Below are 21,683 nucleotides of genomic sequence, written 5' to 3' on the forward strand. Positions count from 1 at the left end.
TATTCAACGGTTTCGTAATTCATTCGATCACAATCCATTTCAGATGACCGTCGGTTCGTAGCGTATGAAAGCGCCAATTATTTTACATGTTTGATGAATTACTTGCGAGTCCGCATGTGTGTCTACTTAGCTGGGTTCGGTGGGGTTCTTGCACTCTCATGGGCTACTCTACTGAATTTCGCAAGGTATTCTCCATTTCAGACTTCATTTTCCACCCTCTGAAATCGAACCGAAAAATATCTCTTGATCTTTTTTTATGGTGGCTAATATCAACAAGAAAAGAGTTCCTTGACGAAAACTAGTTATTTTATCATGTATCGTCTGAAAATTATTTTGCATTTTGCTAATGTACATAGTGCCTAAAAAGTACTTAAAAGATGCTTATTTTTTGTTGAAAGATTTGGCTACGCACTCTGTATATCAACGTATGCACACATCGAATTTCCATAAAATCGGTCCAGTTTTTCTAGAGATAATCGACCAAGTCTGCAAATTCTCTCATTTTTTTTACACCAGTATAGAATAGGGAGAGAATAGTCATGAAATTATGTTTAATCGAATAATATGCAATAAATTTTATATTTTACATTTTATTTATTTCAAATGATATACATCTTTCAAAGTCACTGTCTTTAGATACTGTTTGCACAGCCCATATAAAGGGAAAAATCAATATACAGCCGGATCATTTTCAAACACTAAAATCCTTTTAGAATCCAACATTTACTTTATCAATGTATCGATTTTCATCTTACGTGTTAAGTGATTTATCTATTACACACTCCCCCCCCCTTCTCTCTCCCTTACTCCTTTAACTATTACGCAAGAAGGCATGAAAATGAAATTTATTTCACAATTTATCAATTCTGGAAGTCAATCTCATTAGGAAATGTGTGGAAATAGAGGATGGAATAATTTCCTCGCATTTCAAAGATAACAATTTATGACTTTTGAAGCCAGAATATGCGTCTACATTTTTATGACTATTTACACATCACTCTTTACAATTTTGAAGGAAAATTTAACGTTTCAAGCTTCCTAAAATATTTTGGTTTAAGCTATCGAATAATGTTATCAGGACTGTGGAGTCGGTTGTTGAAATGTTCGGCTCCGGACTTTTCAACCAAATCGCTGGAAAATATTTATACAATTAACAAGTAAATGTTAATTACAAATTGCGCCTTACGTAAAGAAAGTTTCCTCTACATTCTATGTTAATCTTACAGATAAATTATTTTTCATTAAATATTTATAGCTGTTGGTAATCCCTATATTCATTTTAAATTACCCTGTGCTATGAAATCATTAATTACAATTCACAGATATTTGTAAACTAAAATATAAATATCGTTACTACACAACTAAAAACATCTATACGAGAAGTAGGTAGTAAATAACGGGAATAATACTGCAAAACATTATATTTTATTTTACAATAATTTTTGCTTACATTTTCAGCTATTATCAACTTTAATATATCCGTATTACGCTCTATCCGAATTTTACAGCGCTAAGAATCTCCCTCGGTGAGCTCCCTTAAGCTCTCTCCCCGTTTTTTCTTTTTACAAATTAAACAGACTAAACAGTTGTTCTTTCTAATGCAGATTTGCCTGTGAGAAGCTGATAAAACTTGCAGGTTGATAGGTCAGGTGAATAAGGTGGGTGGTTTGTACTTGTCTGGAAACGCCTTGTCAGACAATGCAGAATGGTACATTGTCTTGATGGGGAACTCATAATTGTTCCACAACTCTGGTCTTGTGCATTCTTTGTCATTGTCTATTGTTTCAGAAATCATAAGATTAGTTAACCATCGGTTAGAATGAATAAAATTATAATGATAAGAGATAAGAATGAATAAAATCAGAATGGTAAGATAAGGATGAATAACATTAGAATGATATGATAAAAATGAATAAAATGAGAATGATCAGATAAGAATGAATAAAATTAAAATGATAAGATAAGATAAGAATGAATAAGATTTTATTCACTTCTTTTCTCTGTATTTGGCTTGGAAGTCCGGGCTTGAATCTTCTTCATTGTCTCCTCAGACATTGTTGAATTTCTTGACCCTTTGACGCAAAATTTTTATTAAGAATATTTTTCCTACTTTTTTCATTCTCTTGTATCAATTTAGATCAAAATAAGTGGAAAAATATTACATTAATCATTTTGATAATTTATGGTTAGAAACTATAGCATGAAACACCGGTGTCTTTTTTTTGCGTTCAAGATAATATCTTTCAAACTCGACTCACTTTAAAGCAATACTTTCTCAAATTTGCAGTTATTTAGATCTAAAGGAAACAGTTACTACTTTCGGCGCATGCGTAGTTCTTTCGAAGGAGCAACATTAGTCTAGCTTATTGTTCTTGGCTACAAATTTGTCTTTCATGTCTGCCATTGGAAAAAAAAAAAAAAAAAAAAAAAAAAAAAAACATTAGTCTAGCTATATAATAGCTACAATTCGTTCATATTTTAACGACGAACATTTGCTTCAGTAAATGTTCAGCAGCAGTGAAAACAACAACAAGCACTCTTCTACCAGTATTCTTATGAAAACAATCTACATATGATGTCCAAAGAGCTGTGATGGCTCAGAGGATAGAGCGTTCGTCTTCCAATGAGGTGAACTGGGTTGAATCCCGGCGATGGCTGGTCAATACGAATTCCGCATCCGGCTGGCACCGACCACAGTGCTGACGCGAAATATCCTCAGTAGTAGACGAATCATGGGTTAGAGTCCCCTTGCCGTCAGACTTACCATGGAAGGTTCTCGTCGTCTGCCTCTCCATGTAACGCAAATGCGGGTTAGTTCCATCAAAAAGTCCTCCTAGAAGGCAAATTTTTTCCAATACTTGATCCAGGAGCTCCCTTGTCTTCTGGATTGAGTTGAAAATGACAAGGCTACGGAGTTGAACATTAGTTATCGTAAACATACCAATTGGGTCGACTGTTCAATGACGGTTATGAAAAAAAGAATCTATCCAAAGCACGCCAGCATAGATGATTTTGGAAGCGAATATATTTAACATATGGTGTGAACGCGCTTGAGCTTGGCTTAAAATTTTCCCATTAAACGAGTTTTAGATAGATTTACACCATTCTAGATGAAAGCATAGTTTGGTGTGAACTTAAAGAAAAAAAAAGATTTTCCTTTCATATTTTTTTTAGTTGTTTAACATCAAATCATGAAGGATAATCCACTACAGTTCTTACAATGTATGTAAAAACAATTTTTCTCCTATTGTTTACCTAATTTTATCTGTTTTATATTAATTTAAAATAGTCATTCATCTTCCTATTCATACGGAGAATATTTTAAAAACAGTAAACGTAGAGAAAAAAAACATTGTTTACGTAAACAATAAGATTTTAAATATGAAAGGAGTCGAAACAGCCATGGAATGAATAGTTCCATGGCTGAATAAATATTACCCGGACACGCTTTTATTTGATTAATTAGGATTGGATCCAACCGAGAATGAAAAGAGGTTTTCTAATCCTGTTCATTTCTAACTTTTCTAGGTGTTATGCCTCTAAGCTTTGTTTTCTAGAAACTCGAACTGATATTTTAAAATGTAAATAGAATAATATTTTAATCTCTTCTAACGAATTTTGCAAAGAGAGAAAAGCTGTTTAAATATTTATGCATTAGAGATGGTTTGTATATTAATTGGTTGAGTACTTTTCGTAGTAACTAATTATAACCAACACTGTGACCTTTGGATATTCCGCAATTAAAAACTTTTTTTTTCGTATTTTGTTAAATGATTCATCATTCATTAAAATCCTGTTATAAAGCGGAAAAAGATAAAATATCCACCCAAGTCAAAATTATTGATGGTCTCATCAAAATATTTTGATGGTTTATGTTGGTTTCAGAGTGATTCATGATGGTCCAACGTCATTTGATAGTAACCATCATCCACCATTTTTTATTATCAGTTCATGATTTATGATATGCCAACTAACTTTCATCATTCCATGGTGGAAAATGCTGCTTTAATACTATGATGGTTAACCATCAAGAGAAATTTACTCTCATTGACCAACAATCCATGATGATCCGTGATGGTTCATGATGGTTCCAACTATTCATTTCCATGATGGTTCAATGGGAATTCTTGTTGGTTCTCAGGAATGTAACCATCAAAACAATTTGGGGTTTCTTTATGTTGGACCATCATAAATCAGTCTGAATTCCCACATTGGAATGATGGTTTGTCATGATCGTTCCAAAGTTTGATTTCTAAGTCAAGCCCCACCATACCCCACTACAGTGAACCTATAGTGACCAGTCAAACCCCGCTATAGTGAACCTTCAAGGGACCGAAATTTCGGTTCACTATAACCGGGAGTTCACTATATCCGTTACGCAGGCAATTTAACTAATGGTTCCCAAACTCCTCCCTTTTATTACACATTATTCAAATAAATGACTGAAAAATATTATGTAGTAGCAAAAAATGTGTTATTTTTCATCACTCTTCGTCTTGCGTACAAATAAAAATTAGTAATCTTTAGCTGATGAGCAATCCTCAACATCAGATATGGAAACACTTCCCGACTCTCAGATAATTTTTCCTCAATTTCTGTTATTCCGCTTTTTAAACCTGTCTAACCTGCCATTCGAGCACATAAAAGTATTTTCTATAGATGGTTTTAAAAATCGGTATATGTATTTATTTTAAAGTAGAAATTTCAAAATTATTACAAAGAAAAGGGGGAGGGGGAAATCAGTCGAAGACAGAAAAAAGTTCATTATATCCAACTTCCTCACTTTTTTGGTTCACTATATCCACTAAAAATAACATTATACGTGTATAGCAAGGCACGGGACCGAGCATTTCGTTCACTATATCCGAGAGTTCACTATAAACCGTGTTCACTATAGCGGGGATTGACTGTACTATGATGGAAATTCCTGATGGTACAACACGAACAAACCATAAAAAAGAAGTTGCTATTCTTGTGTTGAACTATTATAAATCAGTTCGAATTCCTACAATGGGGTGATGGGTACTTATGTTGGTTACTATCAACAAATACAATTGTTCATGATGGAATTATTGATGGTTACCATAAATATTATGTTAGTCCATCAATGGTAAACTATCAAAAATTTTGACTTGGGTAGTTTTGAAAGATATATGCAAACAACTTATTCCTAGTAAAATTAATAAATATTTTCTTTTCAGGTGATTGTCAAGAGAGGGGTATCAAACAAATGATCCTGTGTGTCCGGATGAAGAGAGGAGTTGAGTTGTGAAGCAGGCAATGTTCGCAAAATTTAAACCAGGCCAACCCTCTGACACCAATCCCATTACCCAATATTACGAGATAGGCAGGCAGATAGGGAGTGCCGGACCAGAACTCGTTTGGAAAATTTACGAAGCTGTTCGAAAGTCCGACAAAAGAGTAAGTTCGAATTTCGTTCTTTTTTTACGACATAAGTCTATATTTGAGCCGCGATGGCTCAGGGGATAGAGCATTCGCCTTCCAATGCGGCGAACCGGGTTCGAATCACAGTCGATACGAATTCCGCATCTGTCTTGCACCGACCACAGTGCTGACATGAAATATCCTCAGTAGTAGACGGATCATGGGTTAGAGTCCCCTTGCCATCAGCTAACCGTGGGTGGTTCTCATGGTCTTCTTCTCCATGTAACGCAAATGTGAATAAATTCCATCGAAAAGTCCTCCACCAAAACAAATTTCGCCCAATACTTTATCCACGCGTTCCGTTGTCTTCTGGATGGGGTTCCAAATTACAAGGTTACGAATTTGAACATTAGTAGTCGTAAACCCGTTAAATTAGGTCGGCTGTTCAACGGCGGCTATTAAATAAAAAACAATGCGACATTAGAGCCGCGGTGGCTTAGGGGATAGAGCCTTCTAATGAGGTGAACCAGGTTCGAATCCCAGAAATGGTTGGTCAATACTATTTCCACACCCGGCTCGCACCGACCACAGTGCTGACGTGAAATATTCTCAGTGGTTATGGGTTAGAGTCTCCTTGCCGTTAGGCTGACTGTGAGTGGTTTTTGTGGTTTTCCTCTCCATGTCACGCAAAGTTCCAACAAAAAGTTCTCCTGGAAGGTAATATTTTTCCAATATTTGATCCAGAAGTTCCCTTGCCTACTGAATTGGTTTCAAAATTACAAGTGTATGGAGTTGAACATTAGTAATCATAAACCTGAAATTGGGTCGGCTGTTCAACGATGATTATAAAACAATGCTGTATTATCTGGACTCAATAAAAATTTCCAAAAAAATTGGAAAAAAGCATTTATTTTGATAATTTTCATGTGAAGGTGAAAAAGTTCACCATACTGGCAATTTTTAAAAAAAGTTAAATAACTTTTAATATATTTTGTTCGTTCAGTCGTTTCAGTTGCCCAGATAATTGTTTTTACAGCAAGATGGCAAATAGAGTATAAGATAGTAGCCTTGCATTAAGTGTAAGGCACTTTAATTGTGGCATTTTCATTTTCTTCGAAGCCATGATAAAGTTGTTGATTCAAAGTTTCATCTCCAAATCAGTTTTTCTCTCTTCAATTTTTATTTTTAGTTCGGGCGCATTGACTTCTAATACATCTATCATGTCAAAATTAATTGGTAATTAGTTTGAGTTTAGCATTTTGCTTAAATTCATACTAGCATTTAAACATTAGTTAATATTTTACATTTTGTAACCACTTAAAAATATTTATTTTTAGTTTCATATGATAAATGTGTAGAGTTCGCTAGGTCAGACCTGCGGATCGGAATACCGAACCTGCGACCTCTCATCCTGATATTATTTCTGCTGTCAGAAATTAACTGCAACTGACTGCAGGATATTGATGTCATAATTATTCATCGCACATTTTCACCAGTATATATATGCATCTGTAAAACCACAAAACTACTACTACTCTGTTATACTCTATTTTGAATTTTAATTTGTTTTTAAGTTAGTCACGCAGCTTTTGTGACTCTATCATTTTCCCGGAAAATAAAAGTGTTTATTTTTATCTTCTGATTATTTGAATGTTGTCTTTGGTTCCGTACAAATGTTGGAACGCTATTCCTCGTCCCAAAGTGTGGTACGCGTACCCCCAGGGGTGCAGGAGCATTTTAGCGGGGGTACGCGTTCTTATGCGAAATATCTTGCTACAAAAAAAAATTTAAATTTTTTTATTTAAAAGCAATGCCAGCCATGAAAATTTACGATTACGTTTTTTTCTAATGGCTATTTTCTGCAGAGTTAACAGTTAATATTCAGTGGTGTCAACAGCCAGTTGTGATTTTTAACTTTATTCTCCATTCTAAATAAACATATTTTTAAAAAAATACATTAATTTTCGTATTAGTCGTACACAGCTTTACGAAAAATTTAGAAAGGGTACACAAAAGCCACAAGTTTAAGAAACACTACAGTAGAGTGATTTAAATGATCAAAGACGTAAAATTCGACTTGAATTGAAGCATAATACTTAGGCATCTTACATTTTCCTTCCATTTCCCCTTTTTAAAACTTTAAAATGTGTACCATTTCGGCAACAGTTGTTAGTAATTATTCCGTTTACCCAAAGGAGATCTTTCATTCGCGATGTTAATCGATGCGGTATTAAGAGTGGCATGCGTGAGGAGCAACGCCTTTAATTGATTGAATGATTGTGTCAATTAATTCATTAGGAAGTGAGTGAGGAAAAGGCTTAAATGGTTGAGTCAATAAATGAAGTGGTGATTCCACTATGTCGTGATCTAGACAAGCACGGAGTATATACTTGAGTTGTATAGTTAGTGATAGTTGAGTAGTTTATAAAAGTAGTAGTTGAGAAGTTTATAGGCTTCAGTAGTTCATAAAACGAGCAGTTGAGCAATTGAATAAGTGCTCAAGTCAACGAATAAGTAATTTGTTTAATAAATGTGCGATCAAGTAATTTATACAGTTGTCATAATTAGAGCTGGATAATTCGAAACAGGAAACTGCATTAGCAGCTGGTCCAGTTAAATAAGATTTAGAGTACGAAAATTTCTTTTTCTTTGGAATTTATTCATTCTTGTCTTTTAAGAAAGAAAAACTATTCCAAAAGCTATTCCATTATTTTGGATCACCTGAAAACTGTTCTATGGCAAGTTTCGGTAGTTTAATTGAGCATTGATTTTTTGAATTTTCACTTAAAGATACGCCCGATCATGTGATTCATTTGAGGTTGGATTTTTCTTTAAATTTTCCTTATAGATAACCCAATATTCTTTTTGAATATTTGAAACATTTGGCTTTATATTCTTCATTGTTTGTTACTTCTTCTCCAACTTGCTCCATGGTTTGGGAATTTTCGATTTCTGAATCAAGTTCTTTTTAATTCGTTAGATTTTTCAATCAAATTTTCGTAATCTTCTCTAAAATCCTCTTTATCAACTTTATCCGTTGATCTTTAATTTCGCACCAATTTAATTAATTGAGTTGTGAGTTTCCTGACAGTTGTTCTTTTGGCTTTTGATTGCAGACATTCTTAATAACAGTTAAAGAGATCCGTTAAGTGACTTAGAACTCAACTTTCAGCTTCATCCAGAAAGTTATAAATGCAGAAATTGTATTTAAAATACATCCGTCCGTTTGATGAGCAAAAATATTAAATGACAGTTGTTGACTCAACGAATTTGTTACAACAATCTATATATATATTTCTCTTACACGGCGATAAAAAAAAGCCTCATTACAACTCTCCGAATGGCAACGCTAGAAAATCAACCAATAATTACCGCTAAAAATGTCACATGCCAAATCTAGATTGGATGGCTCAACATATAGCGCTTCTAAAAACGGAAACGGAAATAACCAGAGTGTAAAATATTATGTGCTTATGCGCATCGTATTTTTTGTTAAATAATTTATTTATTATATATCAGTTTATAGATGGTAACGAGAAGAGTTTTGTGGTTGCTATGGTGACTAATTAGAAGGTAAATTGTTTTTTTGAGTGAGTGTGAGATTTGTTTTTTGGAACTGCGATGCTGTAATTTTATTGTTTAGTTAATAAATCTTCCTTTTATATTAAACGTGATAGTAGTTTCCTTAATTATTTGATTCGAAGTCCTTGGAGTTTTATTTGAGGTCAGTTTATTTTGTATTTTTTGACAAGAGAGAGCATTCTCACCAAACGAGATTTCTTCCGAAATTCAATGTTTTGTTTATGCAGGGTTTTTCCATTGCAATTTCTCTTATTTAAATTTTTAATAGACTTAATTATAGCCAAAATTTTAACCTTTTTAAAGAGATATCAGTTTTAGAAATTTTATCTTAAGATTTTATACTATAGCACATTTCTAATAGGTTTAACGAATTACGTGTCATTTATTTGAATTCAAATTTATTTTAATGACTTAGTATTTACTAAAAAGATGTAATTTTTTTTTTAAAAAAAAAGTTGTTATATGGATTTGAATGATTGTTTTGAATTCTTAGAATTTTGTGTATTTACAATGTACCTAAGTTAGAAGCGAGCGAAGCGAGCTTGGTTTGCGAAGCAAACCATATAAGATTGCGTAGCAATTTTCGGGGGTTGGCGAGCGTTAGCGAGCAGGGGGCACAGCCCACTAGTATACTTTTAATTTTAAATGTTATTTCAAGAAATGATTACTCAGAAAAATGATTTATGTTCATATAGCAGAGGGGAGTGGTTTATAAACTATAAAACAACGTTAAACTATATTTAGCTTGAGCAATGTTATTCCATTCAAGATTCTATTCCCTTTTTGATAGATAAATTATCCCCGATAAGGCGTCTCCGTTACAAATATCGAGCGCAATATGACAAACGTCAACATACCAATAAAAATGCTTCTAATCAAACATTCTTCAATCGATACCCGTGAACCCCTTTTTAATTGGTTACCCTTAATGTGTTTGTCAGGATAGTACAAATAGAATTAGAGAAACCAATAATTCTGCTGCCTTCTCAGTTTATCGCTTGCTCAGTAAACAGTTAGAGAAGAAGGGGAGAATAAAAAAGGAAAATATTTCAGGAATTTCTCACCTGGATGAGGGAAAAATTCTTCCTCGACAGGAATTCCAAAGATAGAAAAGGATTCCAAACCTTCTGAAGCGAATCGATTTGTACTTTAAGTACTTTTTAATTAGAAGTCTGAGGCAAGAAGATATTTTCCATTTCTTTTTTAATTATTAAATCTCGCTAAGCAGTCAAAGACTTGTTCATTGTGAGTATAAATAATGAATACGTCGTAATTATTTGATTTTTTTAGACGTTTTATTTTTCTATTTTATTTCTTTTTCTTCACATTTAAAAGATTCTCTTTCTTATGTATGATAACTTTGCTGTATTTTTTATTATATTTAAATTTTTCTTGTTTTGTGTAATTAAAATAAATTTCTTTTGTGTTACAGTAATTATTGTTCTGTAAAGAATTTAAAGAATGATATAACGCGATAAAATAAATTCAAAACATTAGATAAGCTAATCAATTAAAACAAACTTTATGAACAATATTATTTAAGTGATTATTATTAAATATTCCTACTTGCTCAAGTGTATTAGTCGAAACTAAAAAAACGTCTTGATTTTGACATAAAATAAGTTACCTGCGTTATTATTTAAAGACATATAATTTTCTTAGATTATAATTTATTTCCAATGCCCACCTGTGTTAACTTTTCACCAATTCAGGCATTTACAGGGCAGATTTGTTGGCCACTCTTTTGGGGGCTACCTATAAGGTGGGCCAACGTTGCTCCCACAATAACTACAGATAGTACCGAGAATGAACCAACATCCATGCCTTGCCCGGGATTCGAACCCAGAACCTTTCTGATGTGAGGACCTTTCCTGACCCCTGCACAGTCCGATAGGCCTCTTTGATTATAGTGAAATGACTGTGAAATATTCATCCATAAATACTAAATCTCTAAAAGAAAATTTTATGAAAAAAAAGCTTAATACTAAAAACCAAAAGTAATTGCATTTTAAATCTTCCTGTTAAGGTTTCAAAATTATACTTGAATTTTGCTCTTTGTTGTCTGAGAATTATTTTCTTTCAACTGGATAAGTCGAAAAATTTATAAAAGTTTGAAATAAAAGGCAAAATGCACAAAAGTATCTAAAACTATGTAGGAAAAATACTATCACGTAGGAAGAATAGATTTTACGCTGACAAGCAGAGTAGATTTATATAGATAAGTAGAATAGATAACAGACATCTAGAAGATATTTAAGGTACTTTATTTACGTCACACTAGAACTGCACAATGGGCTATTGGCGACGGTCTGGGAAACATCCCTGAGGATGATCCAAGGACATGCCATCGCAATTTTGATCCTCTGAAGAGGGGATAGCTCTCCTGTTTTGTACAAACAAGCAAACCTCTGGAGTTCACAACATGGTAACTGCCGTTTCCACTTGAAACGCATGAACTCATATACATTGAAATCGGGAAACGGAAATGACGTCAGAGAATGTTCTAGAAACTTCTAGAACATTCTATAAATAGTAACTAAAATTTTAAACAACTTATATTCATATATATTTATATACTTCTGAAGTCTTGTCGAATTTTATTATTCTTGATATGTCAGAACATTATGCTCTGACGTACAAGAGAATTTTATTCTCTTGAATATATCGGAATACTATTACATATAGAAGAATTTTATATTCCTGAATAAATCAGAATATTATACTATTGCATACAAAAGAATTTTATGCACTTGAATATATCAGAATATTATACTATTGCACACAAAAGAATTTTATGCACTTGAATATATCAGAATATCATACTCTTGCATACTTAAAGTCTACTTATTGTACTTATTACTTTCTTATTATATTTTTGCATACACCAGAACATTTTACTCTTCCATTAATCAGAACGTGTACACATGCATACAGAACATCAGAACATAATTTCATTGAAAATTATACTCTTGTAATACATCAGAATACTATTTGAATACATTAAAACATCATGCTCTTGTATTCAGAATATTATAGTTATAGGCATCAGAATATTATACTTTTGAATACACCTGAACATTTTATTCATGCATGAATCATGAATTTTATTATTCTTGCTTATGTCAGAATATTATGCTCTTGTATACAAGCGAATTTTATACTCTTGAATATGTTTAAATATTATACTATTGCATACAAGAGAATTTTATTCTCTGAATATATAAGAATATTATACTCTTGCATACTTTAATGCATCAAAAAATTATATTTCTGTATATGCCAGGACATTTTACTCTTCCATTAATCAGAACGTGTACGCATGCATACAGAACATCAGAACATAATTTCATTAATAATTATACTCTTGTAATACATCAGAATACTATTTCAATACATCAAAGCATCATGCTCTTGTATTCAGAATATTATAGTTATAGGCATCAGAATATTATACTTTTGAATACACCTGAACATTTTATTCATGCATGAATCATGAATTTTATTATTCTTGCATACATCAGAACATTATGCTCTTACATCATACAGGGGAATTTTATACTATTGAATATATTGATATATTATACTATTGTATACAAGAGAATTTTTTATTCTGAATCTATCAGAATATTATTCTCTTGCATACTTGAAGACATTATGCATCAAAAAATTATATTTCTGCATGTACCAGAACATTTTATTCCTTCATTGATCAGAATGTATACGTTTGCATACATCAGAACATAATGCGTTAAATATTATACTCTTATACACATCGGAATATTATACTTTTGAATACATCAGAACATCATACTCTTGAAAAATTATGCTCTTGTATGCATTAGAATATTGCACTTTTGAAATACGCCTGAACGTTATATTCATATGCATATATAAGGGCATAATTTACACCTGATTTAGCTTAGTAATCTTATTTAAATAGTATATCGCTTGAAAGCCTTCATATTTCGGAATACCGATAAATGAAGTTAGAGGACTGATAGGCTTATTCTGTCCATCATGCGGCCTGGGACAATGAACAAAATTTATTCCACGCTTTGTGGCTTTTAGGCTTATTTATTCCAGTCAGGGACAGGGAATGGCAGGGATTTGTCTGCGACAGGGTAATTTAATTCCAGCATTACTCCATCTGGTGAGAATTTCTTGCACATGTTCTCGATTTCATTACTCTTATAATAGTGAGAGTCGATCCTTGAAGGCTCAGGGGATAGAGCGTTCGCCTTCTAATGAGGTGAACCTGATTCGAATCCCTGTAGATAAGAATTCCGCAATCCAGATTGCACCGACCACAGTGCTGACGTGAAATATCCTCAGCGGTAGACGGATCATGGGTTAGAGTCCCTTTACCGTCAAGCGTGGGTGGTTCTCGTGGTCTTCCTCTGCATGTAACGCAGATGCTTATTAGGTCCATCAAAAATTCCTCCTTGAAAGCAAATATCCCCAATACTTGATCCAGAAGTTCCCTTGTCTTCTGGATTGGGTTTTAAATTACAACGCTAGGTAGTTAAACATTATTAGTCGCAAACCCACAAATTGGGTCGGCTGTTCAACGACGATTATAAAATATAAAATAAGTGAGTGTCAGGCAAAATAAATTTTTATATGAATATGACAAAAATACAATTTTTAAAAAAAAAAAATATGGTTTCTCAGGAACTATTCGACCGATTTTGTTCAAGCTCTGTATTTTGCCATGTAAATTTGCATTCTTTAAAATTTCAATGCATGCCTTACAATTCAAAATTTTGTCTTCCGACAATTACTAAATAATATAATGAAAAAAAATAATAAATATTTGGCGAAAATTATTTTTTGCGTGGCATTACCTTTGGGTAAACGAAATTAATCCTAGAGAAATTTTTCGACTGACTTTAAAAATTTTCGAGATATAGCGAAAACCGCAAAAAGTACAATTAAATTCTAAGGGTCCATACTTTTGACCGCTCTCTTGACCAAACTATTGTGACCCTTTTTCCCAGTACGAAATCTGAATCCGTTGTTAAAAAAAAAAGGTATGTTTATTCAGAGGAAGTAAGTCTTTTTGATTGATTTCGTAACTTAAAATACTGTCTGCCGTAATTAATTAATTTATTTAAAGTCGCCTCCTCGAACCCTTGAGATAGAGTCGTAGAACGTGAAGATCCAATCATGCGATCAAAAGTTATTCAGGATAGTCTTTCTTTTGTTTATGTAGATTATCATCTATTATATATAATTCTCTTACGCGGCTTCCAAATTTCGGTTGTATTTCTTTTCCGCCGGTGGCAATGTGCTTTGTTTTGTTTACGTTTTGAAAACACCAAAGCATTCTGCCCTTTAATGATGTGTTTTTGATTAAGAATTAAGGATGGATTTAAGAAGAGCTGTGAAGTATTATTGCAATAGCATTTACTTTATTTTCTTCATTTATAGAGGGAACAGTCGGTAGAGAATTCTGTTAGGTTAAAAAACATTTTGCTAAGAAAAGAACGAATTCCAAAAGAAATAAAAATAAACAACTTAAAAAATAAAAATGCTGTTGCCAGTCATAGAATTTTTGGAAAGTTAACTTAGCAACATAAATCAAAATGTTATAGAAGCGCAACTAGATCAAAATTATGATACCTGAGCGCTTGACGTAACAAATCCTTCAACTCTATAAGTGTTGTATCGCCAAATGTCCAAATTAACAAATGTGTTTTTAAAACAAAAAGTTTTATTTTAACTGACGAATACTATATTATAATTTTAACTTTTTCTATGACTATACTCATTTTCTTACTCTTTTCTTTGTTTTTTATGCATTTTATATTTTTGTGATAAAATAAAAAACTTATAGTTGTTCTACTTCTGAACACTGATGAAAACACAAAATGATGGGCTTCATCAACAATCAAAAATATATACATTTATTTTACAAATTCCATATTATTAGGGTGGCGCCCTTCAGAGAATTAAAAATACAAAATTATCTTCATCGAAGCCGATGCTTTACATCCGGCGTTCAGTGGCAGACTACTATTTAATATTGTTTTGGAACACATGGCTTTAACCCTCTGGTGGGAAAGACTTTAAAACAAAACTTACAACAGTTACTTTTCTCAACAACTGAAATTTAGAATAGTGTGATTAAGAAAAATATGTGAACTGTTTGCAATTTCAAATTAATATTGAAATGTACAGGTTTAGAATTTTCTACAGTGAAAAGCTTTCAGAACTTCAGTATTCAAAAAAGTATACAAAAGATAAGAACGTATCCAATGAGCGAGCAAAGCGAGCATTGGATTGCGAGGCAATCCGAAATGAAATGCGAAAGCAGTTCTGGGGATTGGCGAGAGCCAGCGAGCAGGGGGCGAAGCCTCCTAGTACTTCTAAAACCTTTAATATAGTGCCACATTGAACTGCATTATTCTACTTCTAAAACTTTTAATAGAGTGTCCCGTTAAACTACATAACCAAGCTTCTAAAACTTTCAACATAGTGTATCGTTGAATTTCCTTATCTTGATTCTAAAACTTTTTATATGGTGCCAGGAAGAGCAGCATTATCATACTTCTTAAACCTTATTACACAATGCTATGGTTTAACTTGAACGGAAACAATGTAATCACTTTAATTAATTTGATACTTCAATTAAAGTGGCAGCACGTTTGAACAGTAATATAAATTAAAAACTAGAATAATACTGTCCAATTTTAAACTGATTCTTTAAGAAAGATATCTGTGCACGTGGAAAGTCATGGATTTCGGTATTGAACAAAATTTGTCATGAAATATCATGATTTTAACTATTTTTTTTAAAAAAATCGTGGAAAGTCAGGGATTTAGGTTACCGAAGAATCTAATTTTTTAAAATAGAATTTACCGCCCACGATTTCACAGTGTTCCGAATATCTGAATTTGTAACAAAATCCCCACTCACAGTCATATTTTATTAAAATATAAAATGTTTTTATCCTGTTCCTTAAAAATGATGGTGTTCTTTCAAAAAATGAAAGAAAGAATATTATTTCTAGAGCGAATTATCTTTTAAACTTCCATGATTTCAGAATTTTTTTTTATCTATTTATTATTTATTTTATCAATTTAAAATTCTAGTTCAGGCTTTTTATGTTACACTTACTTTTAAGAAGAAATAAAAACAGGTTCAAATAACTACATATATCTCACTTTATTTAGTTATTTGCTTTATTCTTTTTAGCTATTTTATTGCTTCAACTCTTTCTTAACTCTCTGTTTTTTAAGTTTAAAATCATTAAATTTGAGGATGACAGTTTTGGTTATGCCTATCATTTCAATTAATGTTATTATAATGCTTTATTATATTTATTGTTGTATTTTCGTCGGAGAAAATAGTAACTTCGTTAAGTCATGAAAAATTCTTGAAATTATTCATGGAAAGTCATGGATTTGAAAATACCCTGTATATCTCGCCCCTTATCGTATACTCCGTTAATGAAGATATCATTTAATAAAGTTAAAATAGAAAAGAAAAGGGGAAAAAAAGAGCTACAATGTAATATGCTTCTCTCTTTCTATTTCATTCACTTATTTCTTAATCTTCAGTGAATGAAGTAGGGTTAACAATAGTTTCACAACAAAGCAGGTTCAAAATTAAAAAAAAAAAAATCCCTATCCCTAAAATGAACAATGTCTCAAACGTCACAGCTCATATTACTCAATTATTTATTCCATTACTTCGGCAAATTAACAATTTCAGAAGCACTTAACGAACGCAAAATGTCAGAAACTCAATGTTCGTCCATTAGTCATGGATTTCGAGTCACGTGTCACTTAAATGAGACTTAAATAGAAAGCGATCTATCATTAATTATTTCTTCAAAACACAAACCGCGAGAACAATTCAGGATTTCTGACTTTTAAAATTAATCCGCCAAAACATAATTTCATTTGCTACTTCAGATGAACTCTTTTATTTTTGTTGGCTGACATAGATCGTCGAAGTAATTTACCCCATCTGAAATTTAGAAAGAAAGGGTACTTAATAAATTTATTTTAATTCGTTCCACAGTAGTTAGTAGAATAATTATACACATTTAATTTTATTCATCCAAGCTTAGCGATGACTCTAACTTATCTTCATTTAGCATTTCCTAATTTTTTCTCTTCAAATTTTAACCTCCATAGTTGAAATTTATGGAGAGAGAAATAGAACAGACATTAAAAGCAAACTTGGTATCTTCGAGCGCATCCGGGAATCGCTTTTGCGTCGTTGTAGATATTGCAATGGCGTCAATCATTGCTGCTTTGAACAGCTACTGTAATCAATCAAGCATATCATTTGTGTATAAGTAGTGAGTAGGATCTTCGGTAGGTGGCGTCGAAACCTGTATTGGTTTTTCTCTCTTTCAAAGTGGTTTGTGATTCAACTCTTAATGCTTTTTATCACTCCTCTCAGTTTGCCGATTGAATTATATTTTATAACCGTCGTTGAACAGCCGACCTAATATCCAAGTTTACAATCACTCATGTTCAAAACCGTACTCATTTTTGAACCGAATCCAGAAGACAAGGGAACTCCTGCATCAAGTATTGGGAGAAATTTGCCTTCGTGGAAGATTTTTTGATGGAACTAACCAGCTTCTGCTTCACATGGAGAGGAAGACCATTGAACCACCCATGGTTAGACTGACGGCAAAGGGACTTCAACCCATGATCAGTCTACCAATGTGGTTGGTGCGGATGGGATTCGAACCAAATTCACCTCATTGGAAGGCGAATACTCTATCCCCTCAGCCATCACGGCACGCCGATCGAATTTCGGCGTACCAGAGTAAGTAGTAGAAACATTCTGTAACTACTTAGTTTGAGAATAAAATTAGTTAATGAATAACAGGCTCAAGGCTCAAAGTCGCCCTGCATGGAGGCAGCTAATTGAGAAAGCCTTGGCTTGCACTAGGCTGTAGTGCTGACGAAGAAGAGGAATGAATTACTGGAGGAAACACATTTCGAATGTAAAAAAGTAGGATCCCAATAACAGGAGAATAAGTATGTCCTGATAACAAGTGTCCCAAATTAAGCAGCTTTTACGTCTGAATCTAGGAATCCATAAAAACAAGCATGAAGAAATAAAAATCACTAATTTTTTATACTCGCTGAACAGAGCCGCGATGGCTCGGAGGCTAGAGCGTTCGGCTTCCAATGTGGCTAACCGGGTTCGAATCCCAGTCAATACGAATTCTGCATCCGGCTTGCACCGACCACAGTGCCGACGTGAAATATCCTCAGTGGTAGACGGATCATGGGTTAGAGTCCCCTTGCCGTCAGGCAAACCATGGGAAGTCCCCGTGGTTTTCTTTTCCGCGTAACGCAAATGCGGGTTAGCTGACATAAAATATCCTCAGAGGAACTTTACGTCATGACTGAGGGTTGGTGCCATCAAACGCAGTCGCAAATGCGGGTTAGTTCCAATATTTGATCCAAGAGTTTCCCTGTCATCAAAAAAGTCTTCCACGAAAGCACATTTTCCCCAGCATTTGATCCAGGAGTTCCCTTGTCTTCTGGATTGGGTTCGCAATGAATAGGCTAAGGAGTTGAAAATAAATAGTCTTAATCCCCGAAAATTGGGTTGGCTGTTCAACGAAAATTATAAAATAAAGTAAAATAAAATCAAAATTTACACAATTACATTTTATTTTTTTAACCGGAGAAGAAACAATTAAGTTATGAAAGTAAGACTTCAAATACAGAAAACGTTTTGTATCAATTTATCTATCCTGCCTTGTAGAATGTTAAACTATCCAACTTTTACATAATGATGAAACAGCGAGGAACTTTTCCTCAGATCAATAATTTTAGAAAATTCCTTCCTTCTATCTCGCAGAACACTTTTCCGAATAATAAATCTTCCAGCGATTTATTCGATTCAAGTAGCTTTTATAAAGTCAAATCAAATCTCTAAAAGGGTTGCGTGGGCATTTCCCCTCGTCATACAATTTAGGGCATCTATCAGTACTGCATCTCGAATGACCGGTCAGCATCTCTTGACCACCGTGTCTTGAGGGGAAATACCCGAGCAAAATTAATCAGCAGTCACGTGATTGTGTTGCCAACAAAGGAATGGTTGAGTGCTTCCGGGAGAATTGGTAGAAAGCTTCTGTTTCCTCTCCACCTGTTGTTTCCCACCGCCAGGCGTGAATAGAGATCGCCAAGATGTGAAATCGTCTGCAGATCCCAGTCAGGCGAATAAGAATCTTTCGCCCGTTTCTAAATGTATTGTTAGCAGACGAGAAATAAAAGTGCCGCTCTCGGATGTTTTCTCCTTCTTCAAGAATCACAATTCAGAATTTATTTCCTTATCTTAAGAAAGTGAATTGTTTCAGGGAGCATTCCTTTTGCCTCGAGAAGGATTATGGAAGTTTCTTTTTTTTTTTAATTGCTGAGCAAGATATTTTTTTGCCCCTTTTTTATTCATTCACAAAAATTATAATATTTATTCGGAAAAGTGATATCGGTAGTACAAATAAGTTTCCGGCGTTTTCTATCAAAAATTAGCAGTTTATTGTGAAAAAAAAGGTTTCATTAAGTTTCATCCAAAGTATTTCTCCATTACTAGACACTATTTCTCCCCCATCTTTCTGAATGCAATTTAATGTAAATATTTGGTCAGACAGACCACCTGCCATCGACCGGAATAGGTGATAAGAAAGCTGAAGGGGCAAGGTCTAGTGAATACGGAGGGTGAAATAGGACATCCCATCGAAGTGTTTCCAAATAGCAAAATCGGGAGCCGCGATGGCTCAGGGGATGGAGCGTTCTCCTTCCAATGAGGCGAACCATGTTCGAATCCCAGTCAAAACGAATTCCGCATTCGGCTTGCACCATCCACAGTGCTGGCGTGAAATATCCTCAGTGGTAGACGGATCATGGGTTATAGTCCCCTTGCCGTCGTTAGAGGTTCTCATGGTCTTCCTCTCCTGTAACGCAAATGCGGGTTAGCTCCATCACAAAGTCCTCCACGAAGGCAAATTTCTCCCAATGCTTGATCCAGGAGTTCTCTTGTCTTCTGGATTGGTTGGTTTTCAAATTTTGAAAGCTTCGGAGTTGAACATAAGTAGTCTTAAATCGATAAAATTGGGTCGACTGTTCAACGACGGTTATAAAAAAATAAATAAATAGCAAAATCGAAGTTCAATGTCCCTTTGCTTCAGTTCGTATGGAACCAAACTTTCCTGTTTTTAGATCATTTCCAACGATTTTGAAAGAGTTGAAATTGCTTGCTGTGTCACTTGTAATGTAAGACCAAGTTCTTTTTGCGTTTTTGGCGAATCTTGTTTCAGTAATTCTTCCAATTCTTTGTTTTCATACAACGTCGGCCTTCCACAGCGTTCTTTATCTTCCTTGTCAAACTCACCGTTTCTTAACTTATGAAACCACTCACAGCAACGTCAATTTGTTAAAAACAGCCTCACCCTATGCTTCTCCAGGCAATCGACGCTCCTCAGCTGCCGATTTCTTCAAATTAAAGAAGTAGATCGAAACTTCCTGCAATCGACGCTTATTTGGAACAAATCTTGACATTTTTGCACGAAAACAATTACGTAATGCTAATGTGGAATCAGTAATCTTTTAAGGCTATGTTGTTATCAGATGAACATACTTACAATAAGACGTTGAACACCGGCCAATTTCTACATAGCCTTCTTGGTTGTGCTATCTTGTCATGAACGACGGGTACTTATTTGTACTAAAACTAAGTGGCGCGACAGCCCTTAGAGGGCCGAGACCTACTGTGCCCATCTCAGTTTTCTTGACCTTGGGCACCGGGGTTCAAGAGCAGATGTTCCGGTCAGGTAGTCAGCCGAACGCGGAACCCCCAGTGTTTACTTCCCAAGCATGCTTGGTACTCATTTATCGACCCACTGAAGGGATGAAAGGCTGAGTCAACCTTACCCGGCCCGAGGATCGAACCCAGGACTTGTGGCACGACAGCGCGAAGCGCTACCGTACTTATTTGTACACATAATAAAAATCAGAAACTTGTAAAATCATAATTAAACAAAATAAAGAAAATTAATAAATAAGAAACATATTATTGTTTTGGTTCTATAAGGAAGAACCTTCATCAGTGTCAAAACATGGAATAAAGGGATGCAAAAGAACATAGAGCTACAGAAGAAACTCACAAAAATATATAACAACAAGGGAAAGAGAGGTTGACCGAATGCGGACAAGCTTGAACAAGAAAAATGAACAAAAAAAGGGGAGCAAAGAAACAGTCATAGTAGGGGTGCACAACTTTTTTCAGTGACTTGCACAGCATGTAGATTAACGAAGGGCCTCACTCATATTTAGTCATGTTAGCGGCAAATATGATAATTTTTCTGTAAACATTAGTGCTTCAAGCACCAAATATTTTTTTCAGTATACTTAATAACATATTTTCAGAAAGTTAAATACTTCTAATTATTTGATTTTATTTAAAAATAAAATACATTTTTTGAAAAACTTCTTCTATTTCTCACAATAATTAATTTATCAAATATATATATATACATAAATATTGGAGGGGGAGATACAAATTCTAACCAAAAAGAAGCTTAAAGAATGAAAGATCAAAAAATATATGCATTTTATTGAGTAATATAAATTTGAATTAAATATTTTAATTAAAGAAAATTCATAATGTTTAAGCAAAAACCAAATTAAAAGAAACTTTTTATTGCATTCAGAAGCTCTTGCAGGCCGCACATCAACAG

At 33.8% G+C, this 21,683-nt stretch overlaps 1 protein-coding gene across 1 annotated transcript in view; it reads left to right on the forward strand.

Moving 5' to 3' along the window:
* The window catches only part of LOC107453616 (SCY1-like protein 2), a 466,439-nt gene that overhangs the window by 208,591 nt on the left and 236,165 nt on the right, over window positions 1-21,683 (forward strand). Inside the window, exon 2 of the mRNA XM_071180877.1 lies at window positions 5,202-5,421. Within this exon, the coding sequence (XP_071036978.1) occupies window positions 5,281-5,421 (141 nt within the window). The 5' untranslated portion in view covers window positions 5,202-5,280. The remainder of the gene's footprint in view (window positions 1-5,201; window positions 5,422-21,683) is intronic.

Source organism: Parasteatoda tepidariorum, chromosome 5 (genome assembly GCF_043381705.1).
Source record: "Parasteatoda tepidariorum isolate YZ-2023 chromosome 5, CAS_Ptep_4.0, whole genome shotgun sequence".
Taxonomy (NCBI): domain Eukaryota; kingdom Metazoa; phylum Arthropoda; class Arachnida; order Araneae; family Theridiidae; genus Parasteatoda; species Parasteatoda tepidariorum.